Source organism: Catharus ustulatus, chromosome 7 (genome assembly GCF_009819885.2).
Source record: "Catharus ustulatus isolate bCatUst1 chromosome 7, bCatUst1.pri.v2, whole genome shotgun sequence".
NCBI classification, from domain to species: Eukaryota; Metazoa; Chordata; class Aves; order Passeriformes; family Turdidae; genus Catharus; species Catharus ustulatus.
The window spans coordinates 14,290,780-14,311,118 of NC_046227.1; the positions used below are offsets into that span (position 1 = coordinate 14,290,780).

Here is a 20,339-nt window from a genome sequence, read left to right on the forward strand (position 1 = left end):
TAGCAGATGAAGCATTTGTAGCTTTAGTAGAGCTTTATCCAAGAATTCCCCATCAGGTTTCAATTTTCTACCCTCTAATTATGGCGGATATGGGCACAGACAGTTAACAACTGCAGGAGTCTCTCTTTTGCTGTTGGGCAGATTTTTAGTGGCCTGAAATCTTCAGGAGTGTGTGACAGGACAGTGCTGTACTCTTTGATCCTTATTCAGGTGTTGTAGGTAAGAATTGGGGTTCTTTTTCTGCTGCCATGAAAATATGAATAAACTGAAAGTGTGGTTTTGCTTCTCTGTATGTGTCTTGTGTAGTAGGGTTGAAGTGTCTTGTGAGTAGGGGTGAACTTATTTCGGATTACTCTAAAAAGTTCAGACATTGAAAGTTCCTAAGAAAATCTCCCAGGGGAAGGAGAAGTGGTAATTATCTCTGTCTTAAAAACAACAGGGTTTAACAATGCAGAGCCCTCATTTCTCTTGTAGTGTTAGCTGGGTTTTTTTTGGTTTGCTTTTATTTTTAATGGATTTGACTGTTTTTGAAGGGTACTCTTTCAAAGCAATGTGAAGGAGGAACAGTTGGGATGCAAAATAATTAGTATTTTATTATGAGGTCAGACAAGGTAAGGCATTTTCTAAACACAAGTTGTTATGGCTGCATATTATTGAGTAGAAGTGAGAGCGTTGAGTCTTTATCCAGTTATGTTAAAGCAAATCAAGGATATATACATAAAAATCAGCAACAATTATCTGCTTAAATATGTTATTAATTGGGATCAAAATAAGTCTTGATAGTCTTTATCACAAAGTATTCTAATGGCCCTAAAGAAAACTGCAAATTACCTTTTTAAAGCATAGTCCTTTGAAAAAATCTGCATTTTTTTTAATTTACTTAAATCAAACATATGAATACAATATGAAAGATCAGTGAGAATGACTAAAGTAGGATTTTACTGTTGTATTTGGTACTTGGGCATCCTTAAGATTGGGGGTGTGGTCATGAAGATATATGGTTGGTTTAATGTGGTAAATTCACTATATACATATAAGCAGCACTTGTCCTCCTAGGCCATTTAAAAAGCATATAAATAAAGACCCACTGGGCTGCTACATGGCCTATGTATGATCTTTCTACATCAAGGAGACAGAATTTTCTAAGTCAGTAATTATTGACAAAATTAATTTAATTTTCTGTTCTCAATGAAAATAGTTTCTTACATTATTCATGTTTTATTAGTTTCATACTGATTTAATAGAAAGCTGATGGCCAAGCCAACATCTCTAATCATAATACCAAAACAGAGATAAATGATTGATCCCAAACTTGTACTGATTCATTAAATAGGTATTACAATACTTCAGAAATAAAAAGTACTTTGTCATAATGATCTTATATTGGTGTAATTTGGATAGTATTTCAGATGTAATACCTCTTAGTCTTCTGAGTGTTTCCACTCACTTTCCTGAGTGTTTCCACAGCCTTCTTCCTAGGTTTAGTGTTATGCACACTCTTCACTAATATGAGGGCAGTAATAATGTACCCTGTTGTGTGGGGGTAAGCCCAGAGAACAACTTGTTTTTTGAATACTCTGCTTCTGGAAAAAATAAGGAGTGACTTACAATGGGTGAGAGAACTGCATGTAATATTAGTTTATGCACTAGAAAATAGGATTTACAAAACAGTGTGACTCTAAAATAATGACTGCAGAGTACATTTTCTGAGGTACATTGCTTTCGCAGAATCCCTTTAGGATACAATGTTCAAGTTGTTAATAATTTATTTAAATGCTTTTTAAAACATAATAAAACCCATGATGTTGTTTTGAAAGTTATAAATTAACAAGTACTGCTTAAACAAATGTACCATACATAGAATAAATGAATTTTAATCAGTCATTTTGCTTTTAATTATTCTCAGGGAGTTGCGTAGCTTGGTCATTGAGATGGTCTTGTCTACAGATATGTCGGGTCATTTTCAACAAATTAAAACAATGCGACACACTCTACAGCAGGCACAGGGGTAGGTTGTTTTCCATTCTGTTCATTATCTCTAGTCTTTCAATGAGCTCATATTCAAGAAAAGAATTTAAACAGTTACTTTTGTTTTGAGATAATTGGAGCATGTCCTTGAATTGACAGGGTAGACAAAGCCAAAGCCATGTCTTTGATTCTACATGCAGCAGACATAAGCCATCCAGCAAAATCCTGGGAGCTGCACTACCGATGGACCATGGCCCTGATGGAAGAATTTTTTCGACAGGTGCCATTTTTACAATCCTTTAATAAATCTAGTTCAAGAAGCAATGGTTACATGATTGAATATTTTCTTAATTCTACCAGCAAGGTTGCTGTTGGTTGTGATTGACGAGCATAGTCAGTAGTATATATTCTTTATTCTTCATACATACGACTGACATTGATTGAACTCTTATGTGTGTGAATAAGACAAAATGGTTATAGCTCTCTATCTGTTTCAGCTGATATCAGTACTCTGAGTGTTGTAGTGGGTTTTTTTCCTTCCAATTATAATATAACTTGTCAAGCTGTTTTCATTCTGTAGACAGAGATTTATATATGCTTTGAATTATAAAGAAGCACCAGAAGGGTAAGATGAGAGAAAATAGGAAGAAGTCATGTTCAGCAAAGAAGGCAAAAAGTTGTCTCTATTCCACATTTCAGAAAACTCTTCTATTTCTTTTCCTTGCTGGTATTTGCTGTGCATATGCCACATAGATCTGAAGGTGTTGCTTTCATAAAAGCCTGATGCAAGCCAGTGGTTAGACAGTGCCATCCAGTAAATGCTGTGACAATGTACCCTAAACCAAAACTGAGACACAACACTGTGAAGGCCTTTTCATTTCTGTGAGGTACTGAATTCCAAGAGAAAACTCAGTAGATGTTGATGTCCCTGCTGTCATTTTTTGACTCACCTCAGCAGGAGAAACAAAAAAACATTTCTCCAGATGGGAAATACTCTCGCCATAACCAATATTTGCGACCATGCACATTGTCAGCACAACAGTTACTGAAGTACAATTGATAATCAAAGTCCAGTTTAGGTGTGACAATTTCTAAAGTTATCCAAATATTTTTAAAAGGGTTAATACAGATCAGGGAACAGTGCATGTCTTTCTCAGCTTGATTGGCTTAATTGTGCTGTATGCTGACATTTTCAAATCAGAAGGGTCACACTGGAAAAAGGGAACAGAGAATAAAAAAGAAAGTATGTTAAGCCATGAGGTTGTTAGATCCATCTGCCATAAAAGGTTCCTGGTCAGGTCCTAAAGATTCTTCATATGAATTCTCAGTAGGGGGCATCAGGGCATCCTTGACTCTGGGCTTTGCACTGGGGAGGCAGACTGGAGAGCTGGTGCCTTAATATAAATAATGAATGGGCTGAGTTTTGTGGAAATAATGAGTAGTCATGGGTTTGTGTCTGCTTCTGTCAAGGGAAATTTTGAGGATTTTAAACTTGAGAGCAAAATGGAGGAGCAGATTGCCCAAGAAAAAGGTCATAAAATGACAGCTGCAAGAACATTTTAAACATGAGAAGACAGACTAGACAGGGCCCATGGGACAGTGAGGCAATGTGTCCAGCCAAACGGAGGTAGCATGAGCAGTAAACAGTATCAGGCTGCTCCCTGAATGCATAGGACCAGATAATGTTTTAGTTATTCCTTTATCTATTCATTGGAAGAAGTAACTGGATCCCAAAGAAGCTGATCAAAAACTCAAGAAGGCTTTTAACAATAGAACAAGGAAAAATGCATATGTGTATACAACTCAGCTGTATAAAATATGAAAGTCTTCAGGGGAGTGTATCAGAAATGGAATTTTTTCCATGTACTTCTAAGGACAGTGTGTGTGGAGTAGTTCCAGCACTTTTAAACTGTGATGGAGTATCAGCACATATATAAATGCACTGAGCGGTGCAGACACTGTAGTCTCCTGCTTCCTAGATGCACTGGCTTGTTGAGCATCCTCTGGTCTGCTGAGCTGAGCCTGTGTGATAGAAATCTCTGGGATTTCCAAATCTGTGCCAGCCAAAACGAAGTATTCCAACTGTATATGAAATCCCTCAATTCTTCCTGTTTTCTTTAAAGATGGTAATTCAACTACTTCTGTGCCTTATGGAAAAAGCAGTAGATTCTGAAACAGCTCATACAAATCCAGTGCTTCCACAGGCAGCTTTCAAAATAGTGAGCACCAGCAAAAAAATGAACATTCACCTTGACAAAAACTTTGTTGACTACAGCTTATGGTTAGAAACGTGCCAGTGTTAACTTCAGGAAAAAAAAAGCCCAAAACCACCTTAACTTTAAAAGCAACAGCTACAGAAAATATATTGCAATACCAAGAAAACCTGAGTTACATGTTTAAAATAGAAGTGCAGACACCCATCTCAAATCCTTACAAGTAAAGAAATGCATAGTTCAAGTAAATCAAAGAAGTATCACAGTGTCTGTAGCACTCTACTCAGTCTGAATAGATCCAGAGACACTAAAAGAGAGTTAAAAGTAAGTCCAGGGCCTGGACAAAGAATTTTTTACTGTTTGATTTGTATCTTGTTTTTAAATCTCATTAAATTCTAACAACTGGTTTAACTATCAGTGCTGTATCTGTTATTACAATTTACAGTAGTCTTAGATTTCAATGACACTTAAATATTAATTAATATTATGTTGATTGCAAAGTAATAATTAGGGTAAAGAGCTACTTGAAAACAAAAAAAATTCCAAACTCATCTATTATTAGTGTGGAATTTTCTCTTTTTAAATACCTTTAGATGAGAAGGTTGCAAAATTAATACTACTTTAGAAATCCTGTATTCAACCATGGCTGAAATAGAACTACCCCAGTTTATATGATATTTACATGTATTTACATGGAGATGCCACTCCCACTGCTCCTAGTAGCAAGTGTTCATGTGTTCTTCCACACTCTGAGTTCAAATTATTAACACTTGAATATAAAATTTAATGGCCTTAGTGATAAAGCTCTCCACTTGCACATGAAATGCAATCTGTGAGCTGCATCTGTTCCTGTGGCTGGATTGGTTTTAGTGTTTTTATGGTTCCAAACCTTTCCCAAATAAACTTCAGTGATACATGATAAAAAGACTAAGGAAGGTTGATACTGCCCCCTTCATCCATCAGTTTTTGTTTTTCCAGTTTTCCTTGGGAGAATGTTCATGCAGTGGTCCCCACTGAATGATCATCTAACAGCACTCTCCATGACAAATGTATAGGTTTATTTGACTTGCAAGACTTATTTTTCCTACGTCTGTAATGGCAGTGCTTCTGGCAGCCAGGTTTGTCCAGCAACACAAATTATAACCTCCCTTGAAAGATGCCTCTTCAGGGTTGTTTTTTTGTGCCACTAGACTTTCTTTTTGGGATTTTGCAAATTAGTTGGTCTACCATGCTGAAAATGGAGGTACACCCTCCTGTCTTTCAGACTGTTGCAACAAAAAAGACTCTTCTATTCTGCTAAGTGCTGAAAAAAATTCAGAACTAGGTTGTACAAATTGTCCTTGTAATGAAACTGCATTTTTATTTTTTGTGGCTTCAGCAGTAGAGAGACATGCCTGCTAGGGAGAATAAGTGCAAGTCAGTTCATACACTTGACCTGAGTAAATCCATTGAAGAATTTTTGCATGCTGAATGAACCAATGCAATAGAAGGAAACACTCAGTATTTGGCATACTATTACAAACATGTCTAAGTATCTCTAGTCCCATTACATCTGGGATTAGCAGAACTAAATTGTGAATACACGGACTTAATATATTTTAAATCTCATTGGCAGATGCCTTGCTGTTGAGAACTTGATTTCAATAAGTTTCTTTACATAAAAGTTACCAAAAGTAAGTCAGAATTAAGACTGGTAATCAAGATTTGAAGATTTGTCTCTGACTTGTTTTTATTTAGGAATATAAGTTAATGAAGTGTTCTGTTGAATAAATACTAAGAATATTCAGATTCCTCTGTCTCTCTGTCCCTCTATCAAATATATGCTTATAATATTAAACATTTTTATTTGCAGGGAGACAAGGAGGCTGCTTTAGGTCTTCAATTTTCCCCACTTTGTGACCGCAAGTCCACTTTGGTAGCTCAGTCTCAAATAGGTAATGACAAACTGTGTTTTTCTTTTTTTTCTTTTTTTTTTTTTTTCTGTGTAGGAGCATGTAAATTCACAAGGACATTTCATTTACCTATTTGGAATTTTAAATGTTCAAAATTCCATCATATGGAAGGTATTTCTTTGCACCTACCTGTACCCCAAACTCATGTGCTTTTAGAGTGGTGCTGGTCTGAAAAGAACAGGATGTAATTTCGCCACATGTGAAGGAGGGGTAGGAGAGGGATTAACCAAGGTACTAGACATAAGCCCAGCTTTAGAGTCTGGCAAATCATGTCCTCAAACTGTTTATCTCTTGCTCAAGAACTCACAGGTCTGTTTCTATTATAATTTATAATTTGAAAGTTTGTAGATGCATCTTGCAGCTAATTAATAAATCAGCTCTCTGGACTGCAAGTAAGCCTGTCAGTTTCTCAGGGTCAAACTAGAGAGGATCAAGCCTCCCTGGGTTGACAAGGACCACTGCATTTTGTCACTTTACATATCCTTTATTCCATTTCACTGGGAGTTTGAAGCCAATATGCTTGAGCATCATATCTACTGCAGGAGAGAAGCTGGATCCCAGACTGAATCCCTGTTGCTCACCTCCACGCTGTGTTGCATGGTTAGAGCATGAAGACATCTGGAAATCCATTGCTAGCTCATGTTTTAACATATTTTTTTCTGTTAAGTGCTCAGTAGAGAATAATGCTTCATTCTCTCACTGTGTCATTCTATACTGTGATGAGCACTTTAGAATGTAAAAGACATTGTTCAGAGCTGACATCTCAGAACTGTGGGATGAATGCTGTCTCCTAAGGATATTACTTGTTCTCTCCACTGATTTGACAGAATCCTCCTACACACTGTGAAGTAACACTTTACCTCCACAGAATAATAAACAGCAATTTGAAATATTAACTCCTTGGCAAGGAGCTCCTAATGGTAAAAGAGACAGCATGACTTGTAGCACTCTGGCTCAACAGCAGCTTCCCTCCTATTCAATAATTAATACTCATTCCAAATGGTAGGTGTGTTCTGCAGTGAATAAAATTTACAAGAAAAAAATGAAAAGCTGTAATTATTATTATCTACTTATAGCTATGCAGTTTCAGGTATTTTTTTGTTCAATTGGGCTTTTTTCTTCAAGATTATACTGGTGATATCTAGTATATTGAATTGGGACTACAGTAAGAAAATCAGCCCAATAGCAAGTATTAATTTTTATATTTGAGACTTGTGGAAATGTAAAACCTGATTTTCTCTCTTTATCTTCTTTAGGTTTCATTGATTTCATAGTAGAACCAACATTTTCTCTACTTACTGATTCAATGGAGAAAATTGTTATGCCTCTTATAGAGGAAGCGACAAAATCTGAAAGTCCTGCATTTGGGACCCCCAGGTATGAATACACTGCTTTGTTATTGAACTAACATAAGCTCACATAATCACGATAATGTGATTCTCAGAGTTACCTCGGTCATTTGAAGTTGGGGAGGTAACAAACAGCTGTGCAGTATTGCCACCCTGTGGGGCTGCGTTGTATTTGCAATGTGCTATTTTACCCCACTGGCTGAACAGTTGTACATATAAAAAGACAAAACCCCAGTAATGATCAGAATAAACACGTACAAACCATGAAATTTATTTCTACATTTTAAAAATGTATAAATAAATTTGCAGTAGGTTATTTAAATTCCTGTACCTATAAGGCGAAGTAGCTATGACAATGTAATCTGAGTGACTCCTTGCTGAAAACATTGTTGAATAATCAGATACTGCCTTTACAAATACTACCTCTGTTATAATATTTTTATTTCATTTTAAAACTGTAATTTGAGCTTTCACTGGGATTACTAAATGATAACTCTGCAAGGCAATTTTTCATTTGCTGGGTATTAGATTTCAGTAACAAAAGGGTGAATCTAGCTCTTTCCTGTATTTTGCTTACTAGAAGCGAATAGAAATTATTAGAAGGAGGTATTTATGATGCTGTTCTTAGTTTTTTGGGGCACAGTGCTAAACGAAGGTATTACTGAGAACAAATTTGTTTATATACTCATTCACGTGTGAGTGATTAGCACCTGCAAATGATTAGCAGCTTTAGGCTTCATTTTTGGTTGATGTTCATGAGTGAATGGCAAATGAAAAAAGGCTTATGATCCAGCAAGACTTCCTCATTTGAGATGGAGGATAAAGGGATTTTTTTCTTTGTATGGAATCAAGTGCCACACTTATGAGGAGAGTGGAGAGCCTATAGCATGATACAGAAAAGTCTGAGCCAGAGAATTGCACACCATGAGATGGTGCCTGGAAAACATTAGAATTATGGCCTGTTCTTTCCATTGTATCCCATTCAACATCTCCGGACATGGAAATTACAGTTAACTCTTTTGGTGGAGTTCTTTTGGTATGTTCACTGCAATTACTTTCTGATTAATAGAAATCCATTTGTATGCATATTAACATCTATCTGTGGTACCAATGAGATAAACCATGCAGCAAAGTTGAGCAAACAAAACCTATTAAGATGAGTGCCTACACAAGGTTGGAAATAGGTCTTATTGTTTTATTCTAAGAAAAAAAAAGAGCATTCATTCTTTTTTTCCCCACCATATGCACATATGGGTAATTTCACTTCTACTTACCTGTAGATGTAAGCCTGCAGTCTCTATTTAGTGGATTTTAAAGCCACTTAAATCCTGCTTTGACTACCCTTGAAGGTTTGTAGCTTGAAGAGAGTTTTCAGCTTAGGCAAAACTCACCTGTCATATATGTCATGCCTTCCTTTTATTTAAATGGGTCAAAAAATAATGACCAGATGTCTTTCCTGTGAGACCCAAAGATACCATTCACTGTTCAAAAACACAGCTAAGAAACTGCTCCAAAATGGCTGTGTAAACATTATTTTAAGAATTGGACTACAAGTAATGTATTTTCAGCTGTCACTTTTTTTTCAAGAATTCCCTCGAAAATGGTCAGCAAGACATCTTGCATCTTAGGCATACTCTGGTAAAACTATTTTTTCAAGCTGGTTCCTAAGCAACTTGATTGAACATACATGAACTGTTTGTGTATTATTAAAATTGCCTGACTGTGTTTGTAATTTGGAGTTTTTTCCCTTGTCCAGCCAAAATAGTTTGGGAGCAGTAAGCAATGCTGAAGCACAGAGACGACCTGGGTTTAAAAGTACAGGTGATGGAGGGACTCACACAGAAAATTCTCTAGCAACTGTAGACCTAAGGGGCTTCAAGGACAACCTGATGAAGATCATTCAAGCAAACAAAGAAAGATGGAAAGAATTAGCTGCAGAAGGTATGATATGTTAAGGTGGAATATTTTTATAGGTTACTCCCTAAGATCTAACCTACTTCTGTTTTTTAATTTCTATCAACCTGTGAAAATGCTTAGTTGTCTTGCATTCACATATTTTATGTCTTAATGTTTGTTTTAGATGGTCCTGTTTTGCTCTCCCAGGAGGCCTAAAGAGCAGTAGGTGGTGAGGGGATGAGAGTAAATTGTACAGCTTATGCAATAAGGCACAACTAATCTTGAGAGGTCTGGTTTAGAAATGTGCATTCTTGCACTTTTAATTGTAACTGAAACTGACATCTGCTTTAAATGCCAAAATCAACAATTCAAAGTGGTGTGTGCTGCCACATTTCTTCAGAAACGTAAAAGTTGTACTTTGCTATTAGAAATGCTATTTTTTCCCCACTGTATGGAACAAAATTCAATAGTGCAGGCTTCTTGGGACTATGCTGTAGGCAATTATTTAAATGACCCAGTGGATCTAAAGATTTGGGCAATCACTGCATGCATTAGACCCAGGCAAGCCAAAAGTGACTCTTCATTTGCCAGTAGATAATTAATAAAGCCAAACCTGCACCGAGCATCTCAGTTCATAAGCCATACCTGAAAATTACCAGAAATTGCAGTTACCTGAGTGAAATGTTTTTCAGTCACCTGAGTGGTAACTGTTGAAAAGAGTTTGTAGCTTCAATCCAGGTTAAGTGAATGCCATTTGGGAATATTTTGTCCACAGTCTGTGTTATGTCCAAGTAAGTATCTGGAATATTTCAGTGCAGCATCTCACTGCTGAGACTGGTTTTGCTGTACATTACCTGATACTGACAGCTGGGAATGGTATCCTGGAACCCAGTGCCAGCTTTGTTTTTCATCCCATCATCCAAATCAACATCTTTTTTCCCAAAGAGGTGTCAGACAAGACAGAAAAACAGTGCTGAACGGTCATAAAATCTAATTTAGTGCTAAATTGCAAATGAATATTCTCATTAGGTGGATATTAGGAATAAGCTTCCATACATCTTTTGTGACAAAGGTTTGAAAGAGTCAGGTAGAAGAAGCATCTGAGGAGAGGATTCCATTAATATTGTTCCTTCTTTGTGAGAAGCTTCATACAACCAATTGCTTCCTTTGGTGTTGCCCAACTAATAATGGCTGGTAAAAGGAAAAAAACTGCTAATTTGCAGTGGTCAGTAAAAATAGAAGACCACTAGAGTACCCAAGGTCGCTTAGCTACAGCCTGCAGAAATCAAGCAGCCCTGAGCTGGTGACATGAAAGGTCCTTCTGTGTGGCATAATGGAGAACCTGTCTGGAAGTTTGCCATTTCCAGTTAAACAGAAATAACCAGTTTGATTCTGGTACATCAACTTTTTGGTGTGCTGGTCTGGAGGTGTGCTTCGAAGGGCACCATTTCCCCTTCATTTGTTTCGTTGGGCTCTATAAATTACTGATATATTTAGCCCAGTTTTACTGCACTGTTGACAGGCATTGAAAACACAAAGTCACTTGCTGCAAGAGATTTAAAATTTGTTTTGGGTAAGGTTGCAGTCAATATCCATGTGAGGCCCAGCAAAATCCAGGAAACTCTGGGCATGCTTTGTACTCTGACAAACAGAGATGTTCAAGGCTCCATGGATTTTGTTGAAACTGTGGTTGTCCTAACCTCCTTTTCTTCCATCAATTTAAGTAATAAAGCATGACTAAGTACTTACTGAACAGAATTATGGAATTGCAGTAAAACATACATTAGGGAAGCTAATGAGTAAGTGAAAATAGCTGATGTTGGGGCCAGAGCCTGATGAACAATATTGTCTCTGTGATTGTGGCTGAATCTATTTTTTTGAACCACTCTGTGAGGAAAAGATTTATAGAAATCTGCTGCCACAAAGAGGCTCCTTGCAGCTATGTCTGCAGTTGCCTGGAGCATGGCATAGAGAGCTTCAGGGTGCCTGATTAGCCTGTAGAGGAAACCTTGTGAATAATGCAAATACTTTTGAGTGCACATTTATATTTTGTTAGTAAACAAATTGTAAGGTGTGGGGTTTTTTTTAATTAACAGCTGTGGGTTGGATTATATAGGTTTTTTGGAAGTTATATTTTCCATTCATTTGGAATGGAGTGTCTGCATCCATAGTCCATACATGGGCCCTAAGGATTGCTGTAAAAGAGATTTTTTTAAAGTAACAATAGCCTTCTATAGAGCACTTTCTGAGGTAGCACATAATCCTTGTCACTTAATGGAAAAGGGAGTCTTCAGCTGATCCAGTGTATCTGCTCAGAAGCTGTACCCTGCAAAGGCAGAAAATCCTCAATCAGGCTGTGTAAAATTAACACCTAGTAAAGAATAAAAACTATTGCAATACATCCCCCTTCCACTTGAAATTCTTTTCAGATTAACCACATTTGACTAAGCTTGTAAGTGAATAACCTGAGCCTTTGAACTTCAGATGATTAGTCCCATCCTGTGTAGCCCTCATGCTACCTTCTCTGACTCCGTGCTTGATGAAAAATCTTTAGGCTGCTTTGGGCATATGTGTGAAGTTCTGTTCTATTCATATATTAGTAGGAGCATGTACTGAGAGAGGAGATGCCAGAGGTAGGTCACTGCCAGGTGAAAGAAGTGCCATCATTGTTCCCAGCTAGGTAATTTATGACAAGTCACAAATTGCTGAGTGCACTGAGGAGGTCACATGTTCGAGCACCTTGCTGTGGTAGTAAACAGGCTGGCTCTCAGTGCAGATCTTCAAACACTTCCTGAGCTATGACAAACAGAGCTTGTGCTGTTAAAGGAGCCATCTGCATTCCTGTCAATGGGCTCTGCAAACACCAGATATTGTTCCCAGTTTAGTTCACAGGCTCAGGAGAAGTTGTCTCTATAAAATGTAGTACTACAGATGCACAAGGAATACAGAAAGTGAACTAGCAACACTCAATGTGATTTCCTGAGGATGACCTGAACTCATGCCAGCTTTCCATGATGAAGTTATGCACTGGTGGAAGGCAGTTCAGCTGGAGCAAGGGCTCCCTTAGCAAGAGCCAGAGAAGATGGTCTGACACCTGTGCCAGGCAGTCCAGAGGAAAAGACCAATTCTCACTGACAGTGTTGTTGACAGGGAAGCTTTCCTGGAGATGCTGGTGCTACTTCTCCCTGAAGAGATAGTTACTCTTGAGACTTGGTCCAGGGCAAGCAGCCTTGCAAGGAACAGTCTGCTTTGTTTTTGGAAAAGCCTGTTGTTAGTAAGGAAAGTGTTTATCTACCTAGGCAGCTGTTTGAAAGCCTCCTTAACAGAAGGCTCAGTAAATAGGATGGCTCCACTTTGCTAAAAAGGCCATGTCTTGTGTAATTGATGCAGTGGAGCTCAGTGCTCTGTAGCCTAAGGGTCTTCAACCTTTCACCACAGGAGAATTAGGGGAATGTTTCTCAGGCTTTTCAGGGAATGCTGTTAACAGGGAATTACCATAATGATCAAACATCTGGGATTCTAATTTGAAAGCCTTGATGTTTAATTAATATTCCAAGCCTCAATCATCAAATAATCTGTCTCTGTTCAACTCAACACAGTGATAAAGATACCATTCCATCCTGTGCTTTTTTCAACATGTATTGTTGAAGGCTGCTACTGTTTGCAATTATTGTACTGTAGCAAATGGACAGTAAATGTGCTCAGATGTATCTGAGAGGTTCTTTCATTAGAGAATATGTGTTCTAAGTGGATTTTAAGGTCTGAAAGTTATTGACCTACTGAGAAAGCTCTAAGAAACACAAAACTTGTTGGGAGAGATTTAACTATCATGTAAGATCCCTCATGGTGCACTTCTTAGAATATAATTGTAACACAATTGTTAAAAATTTTTAAAATACTATGCTTATTCCTTTATTTAACAAACTTAGTTTTTTCAATAAAAGCGTTCCAAAGATTTACTGGTAACGTTTTTCTGTGCTTTGCAAGCTCAGGTACTCTTAACAGAATGTAAGGGTACGGACTAGTAATCATGCTTGCTGATTTGCATGCTTTAATCTCTTCAGTAGATACCATGGTAAATAAAGTTACAGGGATAAAAAAGTATTATTTTCTGTTTATAATGAACAGAAAGAGGCACAGGCAGCTCAGGACACTCACCTGAGGTCATATAACAACACAAGGGTATGAAGAACAACACACCAAAGGTCCAGGTGCCGATCAAATGGGACCATCTTCAGGATAATACAACAGGTTTAGAACAAACATTGTTTACATCTTGCTTATGTAACTCTTGTAAAGAATTAAGTGTTGCAGGACCTGACCCAAGTTTGCATTATCTGTATGGAGTTGTCCTCCACGCTTTTGGCAGTGCACTGGGCTGTGTGGCTCCAAAGTGTGTGTCTGGGATGACTGACCTCATCAAGGTGGGATAAAAAATATGTGAGGCTGAACCAGTCTCTCACACTGGCCTCTGCTCAATTTTGGTGGTAAAAATGTGACAAAATAACAACTATTACATCTTTGGAGTGGTGATCAGCATTTTTTTCCCCCCACGGGCAGCAATTTTGAATAACAAATGTCTCTTCTGAAAGACCTGTGCATGGTACCTGCAGGCGCCCCTCGGGCACTTTCAGTTCTGCATCCTTCCAGTCACAATAACCACAGGGTTCAGTTCCATTTTGTCTGAAAGATTTTTCTCTGCAGACTCAGTAACAAGAAGGAGTAGCAGCTGCTGAAATGTGAAAATCTGAGAGTGATGATCTGATAGCATGTTAATGTGACTTAGCAGCCGCTAGGAAGGGCGGGCTGTGGGAGGATGTGTGTGACAGTCACAGAAACGGACTGACAGCTTGGCACATGAAATCTACCCTAATGGACGCTTTGAATCTGTTGGAAAATAATCAATTCAGGGGGCTAAAGGAGTCCCATCTAGTGCCAGTAACAGTGATTTTAATTGCAGTGCTAAAATGCTTGGGTCATAAGCAGTTTTTTGAACTAATTCAGAAATGTGTTAAGTGGGAAAAGGAGAATTTTACAGTATGGTCTAAGTAAGTGCAAGGAGTAGGTTGAGCTAAGAGTATGAAGAAATGTTTGGTATTGGCAATACTTGGTAAATCACAGACTAAGGAATGGAACTAATAATGAACCTGTTTTATACCTCCCTGGAGTACACATCAGAGAGCTGGCCCATCTCTGCACATGACAGTCTGCATGGCTTAAAGCACCTTTTCCCTCTAGCAGGCTCACAGAGTATGTCCCTTCCATTCCCTGTCCCAAAAGTTCCAGCATTCAAGCCCCTGTGCTTACAGCTAAATAGCAAAAGAGAAGTAAAAGGTGGAGGTAGCAACCATAAACTCACAAATTGCTTTTAACCAAATCCTTTAGTGAAAAGTTTTGATTTAATTCGCTAATTTAGTCTGTTACTTTTTCTATATGACATAATGCTGTAACATTAAGTGCCACTGGATTACATGGTTTGCAGTGGTTTTATATATTCCTATAACTGTGATGAAATTTGCATGAGGAGTTGAAAGTGGAAGGAATCTGTATCTAAATAACTCTGGGTTACTGCAATGTTTTCTTGGGTTTGAAAAAGGTTGTTTGGGAACTTTTGGACATGTCTTTAAACTTGGTAGTTCTAGGGGAACAAGGATCAGTCTTCTTCTTCTCTGCAAAATTGTGATACTCTGTCCTGGTCTTTTTATTTCTCTTTAAAATGGCTGATGTGAGAACCTGTCTTCTAGAAAGGTGTATTTCCTTCCCATGTTGTCTTGGTTTTGGTATTCTGTCACTGCTTTCTGGAATTTTGTTTTACAGTATACAAGCCAGACAAACCTAGAAATTGAAGTTTGTTGTAGTATACACAGAGATTCCATAACATCCAGCAGCATTCTTCATTACAGAGTCCTCAAATAATTTAATTCTTAGTGAAGATTAACAGCTTTCCTGTTTAATTCAGTAGTTTTCTAATTGTTAAAACTTTCATGTCTTTCTATAAGGTTAAAGAATTGTAGCTTATATTCAACATATAGGCAGTAACAAACAAGGATGGTGAAAAGCAATGTTGTAGTTAAAAATACAGAACTTCCAGGGCCTCTGTTATTTTGAGGATACCACAGAGTCCTACAGCTGGGGACTAGAGACTGAGTCTTGTGACAGTTTTAATGTTTCATGGACATTGTAGTCTTTCATTGGACTCATAGGAATTCAGTGCTCCCATTCACTCCAGCAAACAATAAAAAAATACTAACTTAAAGAAATCAATTAAATTTTCTGACACCTGTTAAGTGAAGAAGCAAAAAACCCTAGTGACTTAATGAAGAATATAATCTAAGTAAAAGAAGAGAGGAAAGAAGTTGCCTTCACTAGTTAATACATTTTCTTCAAATACAAAATTACTGAGTACCAGAATTTTTCAGCTATTCTGAAATTTGGCTATTGCCTTGCAAGTCCTGCCAGTTTTCCAAACAAAATATTGTGTTTCAGTTATTTTGCCAATAGCCCAGCCTGAACACAAGGGCAGAAAGACACCACTTCTATCATGTTTATGTGTCAAATGCCATTGTTCCTTCTCATGAAGGACTGTGCTTTAAGGCAGGATTTCAGAAACAGCCCAGAAATGCAGAACAGAGGGATAAACTCAAGTCACTCCTAACAGACCAATTAGGAGAAGCCATTTATTTTATAGAGGAATTCACATAAATTTTGCTGAATAACACTTGGATTCTTGTGAAGAAAACAAACCCAACAGCTGAAAAATACAGAAACAGGCTTGGCTGCTGGTGCTTTTGCCAAGTTAAAGCAGAGAGAGAAAAGCCAGTAGCAACAGCAACACATACCCTGAGATGTCTGCACTGCACAGCATATTGCTGCCTACCTTTATCTCAATGGCTATGACAGTCCCTGAGCTCTTCTGGGCCTGACACACCCCAAACCCCAAAAAGTTTTCCTAGGGCCAAGATGAATGGTTGTTTAATCTTTTATATCTTATTAATCCATTTATTCTTATTGAATATTGAGACTGTTGCAAATGCCAGTTAGCTGGTTCATTTACCATAGTCCATTTCCATCTCTGGCTGGCCATGGTAGTATGCCCATAGGAAGGGGGAACCTGCTTGTCCCAGAATCCCAGTGTCAGGGGCAGCAGAGGGTCCCAGCATTTTGTAACTGGTTGGAGGCAGAGACTGCTCCAGTATTTATTGCAATTCTTCCTGCACAGTGGGGATCAGACACCATGCCAGCTGCATTTCTCTTACACTAGTAGGATTAATTTAGAGTGCCCTGCTTGAATTCTATTTATTTGGTCACTGTCCCACTCTCAGCCTCATTTAGACTGCTAGGTAATTCTCTTTCATTAGAGTGATCTAGGACAGCAGAAATTATAGAGAATTCCAAGTGTTATATGCAATATAAAGGTCCTACATAATATAGATTTAAATTATTAGCTGTTATAGAAAGCAGAAATCTGTATTTTCCCAACACATCCAGGATATTCCACAAGTGACTGACATCCCATAAGAACCCAGTATTTTTCATCTCTCTAGCAGTGGATTAAAGCTGAGTGGAGCAAAGCAAGACAGAGCACAGAGTCAGACATCCAGCGGGTGACAGACTTAATACTAAGAAAACAGAGGGGGGAGTTGGGTCTTACTGATCCTTTTGTCATCATCACAGAGGATTTTGTACTGGAGGCTGCTCAGTCTCAGTCACCCCCACCAACCACTCTTGGTGCTGGTCCTGTAGGCTCACAGCAGTTTGAATGCAAAGGCACAACTTTTATCTGGTGTATTACCAAGTGTATCTTGGTGCAGAGATGCTTCATTTCAAAGCTCCATCCATCAGTTGGTCCTGACTTAGAGTTTGGCTCTGATTTAGGTATCCTTCAACAGACAAATTGGAGATCACCTCAAGGGCAGTCATAGAAATTGGAGACCATCATGACATACGTCAAGAACAAGCCATCAGAGTTGTTATGATTAAACTCTTAAATCTCCATTTGCCAGTTTAAGTTTGCTAGGGAGTGAATGAGAACAATTTGAAGTTTGGCTATTCAGCTTTATGAACAAAAATTATAGTGGATTTTGCATGTATGAATATTCTGAGCTTTGTCGTATGAGAATAAAATGGTCAGCCATCCAGTTACACCAAGATACACCTGAATTCTGGCTAGAATAGTCCTAAAACAACATTCAGGGAGAAAAATGCTCTCTTCTTGCTAGCTTTTTTGGTTAAAAAATCTCTCACCAACATGATCTACATTAATATTACAGTTTTATGTGTACTCTTAAATCAGCTTAGCTTTTTTAAACTTACTGATGCATCTGAACAGCATGTGAAATATTTTATCTTTGAATTTCCTTGGGGTTTTTTATGAAGCTAAGGAAAAATGCTGTAGTTGTGCCATTTGGAGGCGAATATGGCATGTAAATCTCTTTCTTAGGAAAAAAGTTTTATGTAGGTAGGTTATATCATGAGTGACAGATGCTTTAAATAACGTCTCTAGATTGAACAAAACTTGCACCAAGTTCCATATACATATTTCTCAATGGCTTTAGCCCAACCTCTTCTTTGTAAGAACTATATTGAAGTCTGTAGAAAAAGACTACCTGTCCAAGTTTCAGAAGATTTGGAATCCAAACCAATCAGGAGTCTAAAGTTTTGGAAAAAAATGGTTTAACAATGTAGAAACAGCTCAAATTTTAAAGTCCTTGATTTTAAAAGAAAGTATACATAAAGTATATATGACAAAAAAGGAAATTAACTACTCTATGCTTCTGCACTTCAATTCAGGTTTGAAGGCGTTCCCTTCAATCCCATTTCATAAACTAAATTGTACTTCAGGGAGAACTTTTCTCTGAATTTAGAAAAGCGAGATAGTGCCAAATGCTGACAGCAATAAAAATGTACTCACACTCTGGGTTATCTTTCAGTTGTCATGTACAGTCACTTGTGACCTGGATTTGCACTGGTCACTCATAATCAGAGTTTCTGGGAACTGCCAGTTGAACTCAATAAGGATCTCAGTACTTGGTTAATAATTTCTAACATCCAAATTAGAAATTTTATGCAATATCATGCAGCTTTTTTTATGCCCATGTTCAAGCTGCAATGTTTTAACTTTTTAAATTGGCAGTATTTTGTGTCTTCTATACTGTGAGTGTACAGACTCAATTCTAAATTTGTGAAATATGGATTATAATAGCAAAACACATAGGCCCCCCATGAAGATGGTACATGTATTTTTTGTTGGACACTTCACCTGCCATCACAAGTTTTCCATTCTCTGTTTCTTTTTCATCTAGTTATTCCTGGAGCCATCTCTCTGTGCTGTTCTGTTCTTTCTCCTTGTACTCTGGGCCATTCCATTTGTACTGTTCTCCAAGTCTCTGCAACAGAGCAAGCAGTAGAGCCTTGCACAAACATTATTTTTTCCTGTTTCTGCTGTCCCCAGGGGACATATCTGTTCCTTCCTGTTCTAGATGTACCATTAGCGAAAATGACAGCAGTACTGGACAGCACATGCATAACCCCTAGAGCTTCCTCCAGCTTGTTCTAAACTTGATGGTTTGGACTTCTCCAGGTTGATAGGCCAATTTCCTTCAGGGTTTCCCCTCAATTCTGATGCCTGCCCTATCCCCAGCAAGGTGTTCCCCTCCATGCCCTCTGTCTCTTGTAGAACTGATGACTTCTGCTCTTCCTAGTCCTGTGTTGGCAAACAACACTGCAGCGGGATATGCCTGCAGCAAGGAGTCCTTCTGCTCCCATCCTTTAGGTTACTGTTGTCTGATGATGCTCCTTGCTCTGTACTATGACCAAATGGAGACACATATAAGGCATCAAACCAGAAAGAGGACTGCTATGGCTCAGCCGCAGTCGTGCAATCAGGAGCAGATTCTGACCCAAATTAAACACAGTGGGCATGGCCTCATGCAGAAACTGATGTTCACAGTGTTCCTGAGTGCAGCTCTATGTGTCACTACTCTGAAATCAAAAAATTGTGGCATATCCTTCTTATCTAATTCACCTATTTTGTTCCCTCTTTGTAGAAGAACTTGTGAAAAATGTTGGTGAACAGGAAAAAGACCAAAGCAGAAATTCCACAGATGCACAGTTGCAGGAAGAGGCAACAAGGACACAAAATGAGAGTAGTCAGGGAAGTGATGGTACAACCTGTCCTCCCAGATCCATCGTGCTACAAGTAGTCTCTTTCGACACTGCTCTGAGTGATGAATCCAGCTCAGAAAAATGCACTAACTCTGATCCGAACCAGAAAGAGCTCAGCGATGCCCAGCAAGAGACACAGAGCACAGACCCACTGAATGGTAATGCTTCAGCACACAGCACCAGCCAGTCTCATGAAGCTGTCCAGGGGGAAGCTGCAGCAGTGTCTGGTATCTCCCTGTCAAACATCAACAGCATTGTAAAATATTGAAATCAGGTGTTGTACAAACCACCTGCACAGGACAGTTTCTTCAGGCCTGTGTAAAAGTGGTAGTATCCTAAAACATCAAATAGAAGCATATAAACAATATCAACTTCTTGATATCAGCTATTTGGGATCTATTAGAAAATTCTTTAGAGAATATATTTTAGTTGAAATTGAAGAATGGTTTTAGAATAATTTTAAGATATATATTTGCAATTAAAAGTCATTTGTACTGCAGAATAAGGTAAACATTCAAAACAGAACTATCTAACATTTTCTTTTTGAATAAGTAACTATGCTATTAATATTTGTTCCCTTTCATTTGGGCACCTAATATGATTGTTATTTTGTAAACCATATCCTTTGTACCAAAAATAGTGTGAATCTGAGATGGAATCTAGATGGAATTTGCCAACTGTAGTAGTCATGGGACTGTGTCATTCTCTGAATCAGGAAGATCAGTCTCTTGATTGTAGCTGTTAGACAAATGGAGCAGATAGAACATCACTAAAATGTCAGAATATATTTTTAGAGT

At 38.1% G+C, this 20,339-nt stretch overlaps 1 protein-coding gene across 3 annotated transcripts in view; it reads left to right on the forward strand.

Annotated features, from left to right (window-relative positions):
• PDE1A (phosphodiesterase 1A) overlaps nucleotides 1–20,339 on the forward strand; it is a 53,809-nt gene that overhangs the window by 25,469 nt on the left and 8,001 nt on the right. For 2 of the 3 annotated variants that reach the window (XR_004418405.2, XM_033064076.2), the window contains 6 exons: nucleotides 1,907–2,008; nucleotides 2,128–2,248; nucleotides 6,034–6,115; nucleotides 7,390–7,510; nucleotides 9,239–9,423; nucleotides 19,425–19,700. Coding sequence is in view for 2 of the 3 variants with exons in the window: in XM_033064076.2 (XP_032919967.1) it covers nucleotides 1,907–2,008; nucleotides 2,128–2,248; nucleotides 6,034–6,115; nucleotides 7,390–7,510; nucleotides 9,239–9,423; nucleotides 19,425–19,700 (887 nt within the window). In the remaining variant the exon portion in view is untranslated. The remainder of the gene's footprint in view (nucleotides 1–1,906; nucleotides 2,009–2,127; nucleotides 2,249–6,033; nucleotides 6,116–7,389; nucleotides 7,511–9,238; nucleotides 9,424–19,424; nucleotides 19,701–20,339) is intronic. The other variant, XM_033064075.2, reaches the window with a different exon arrangement.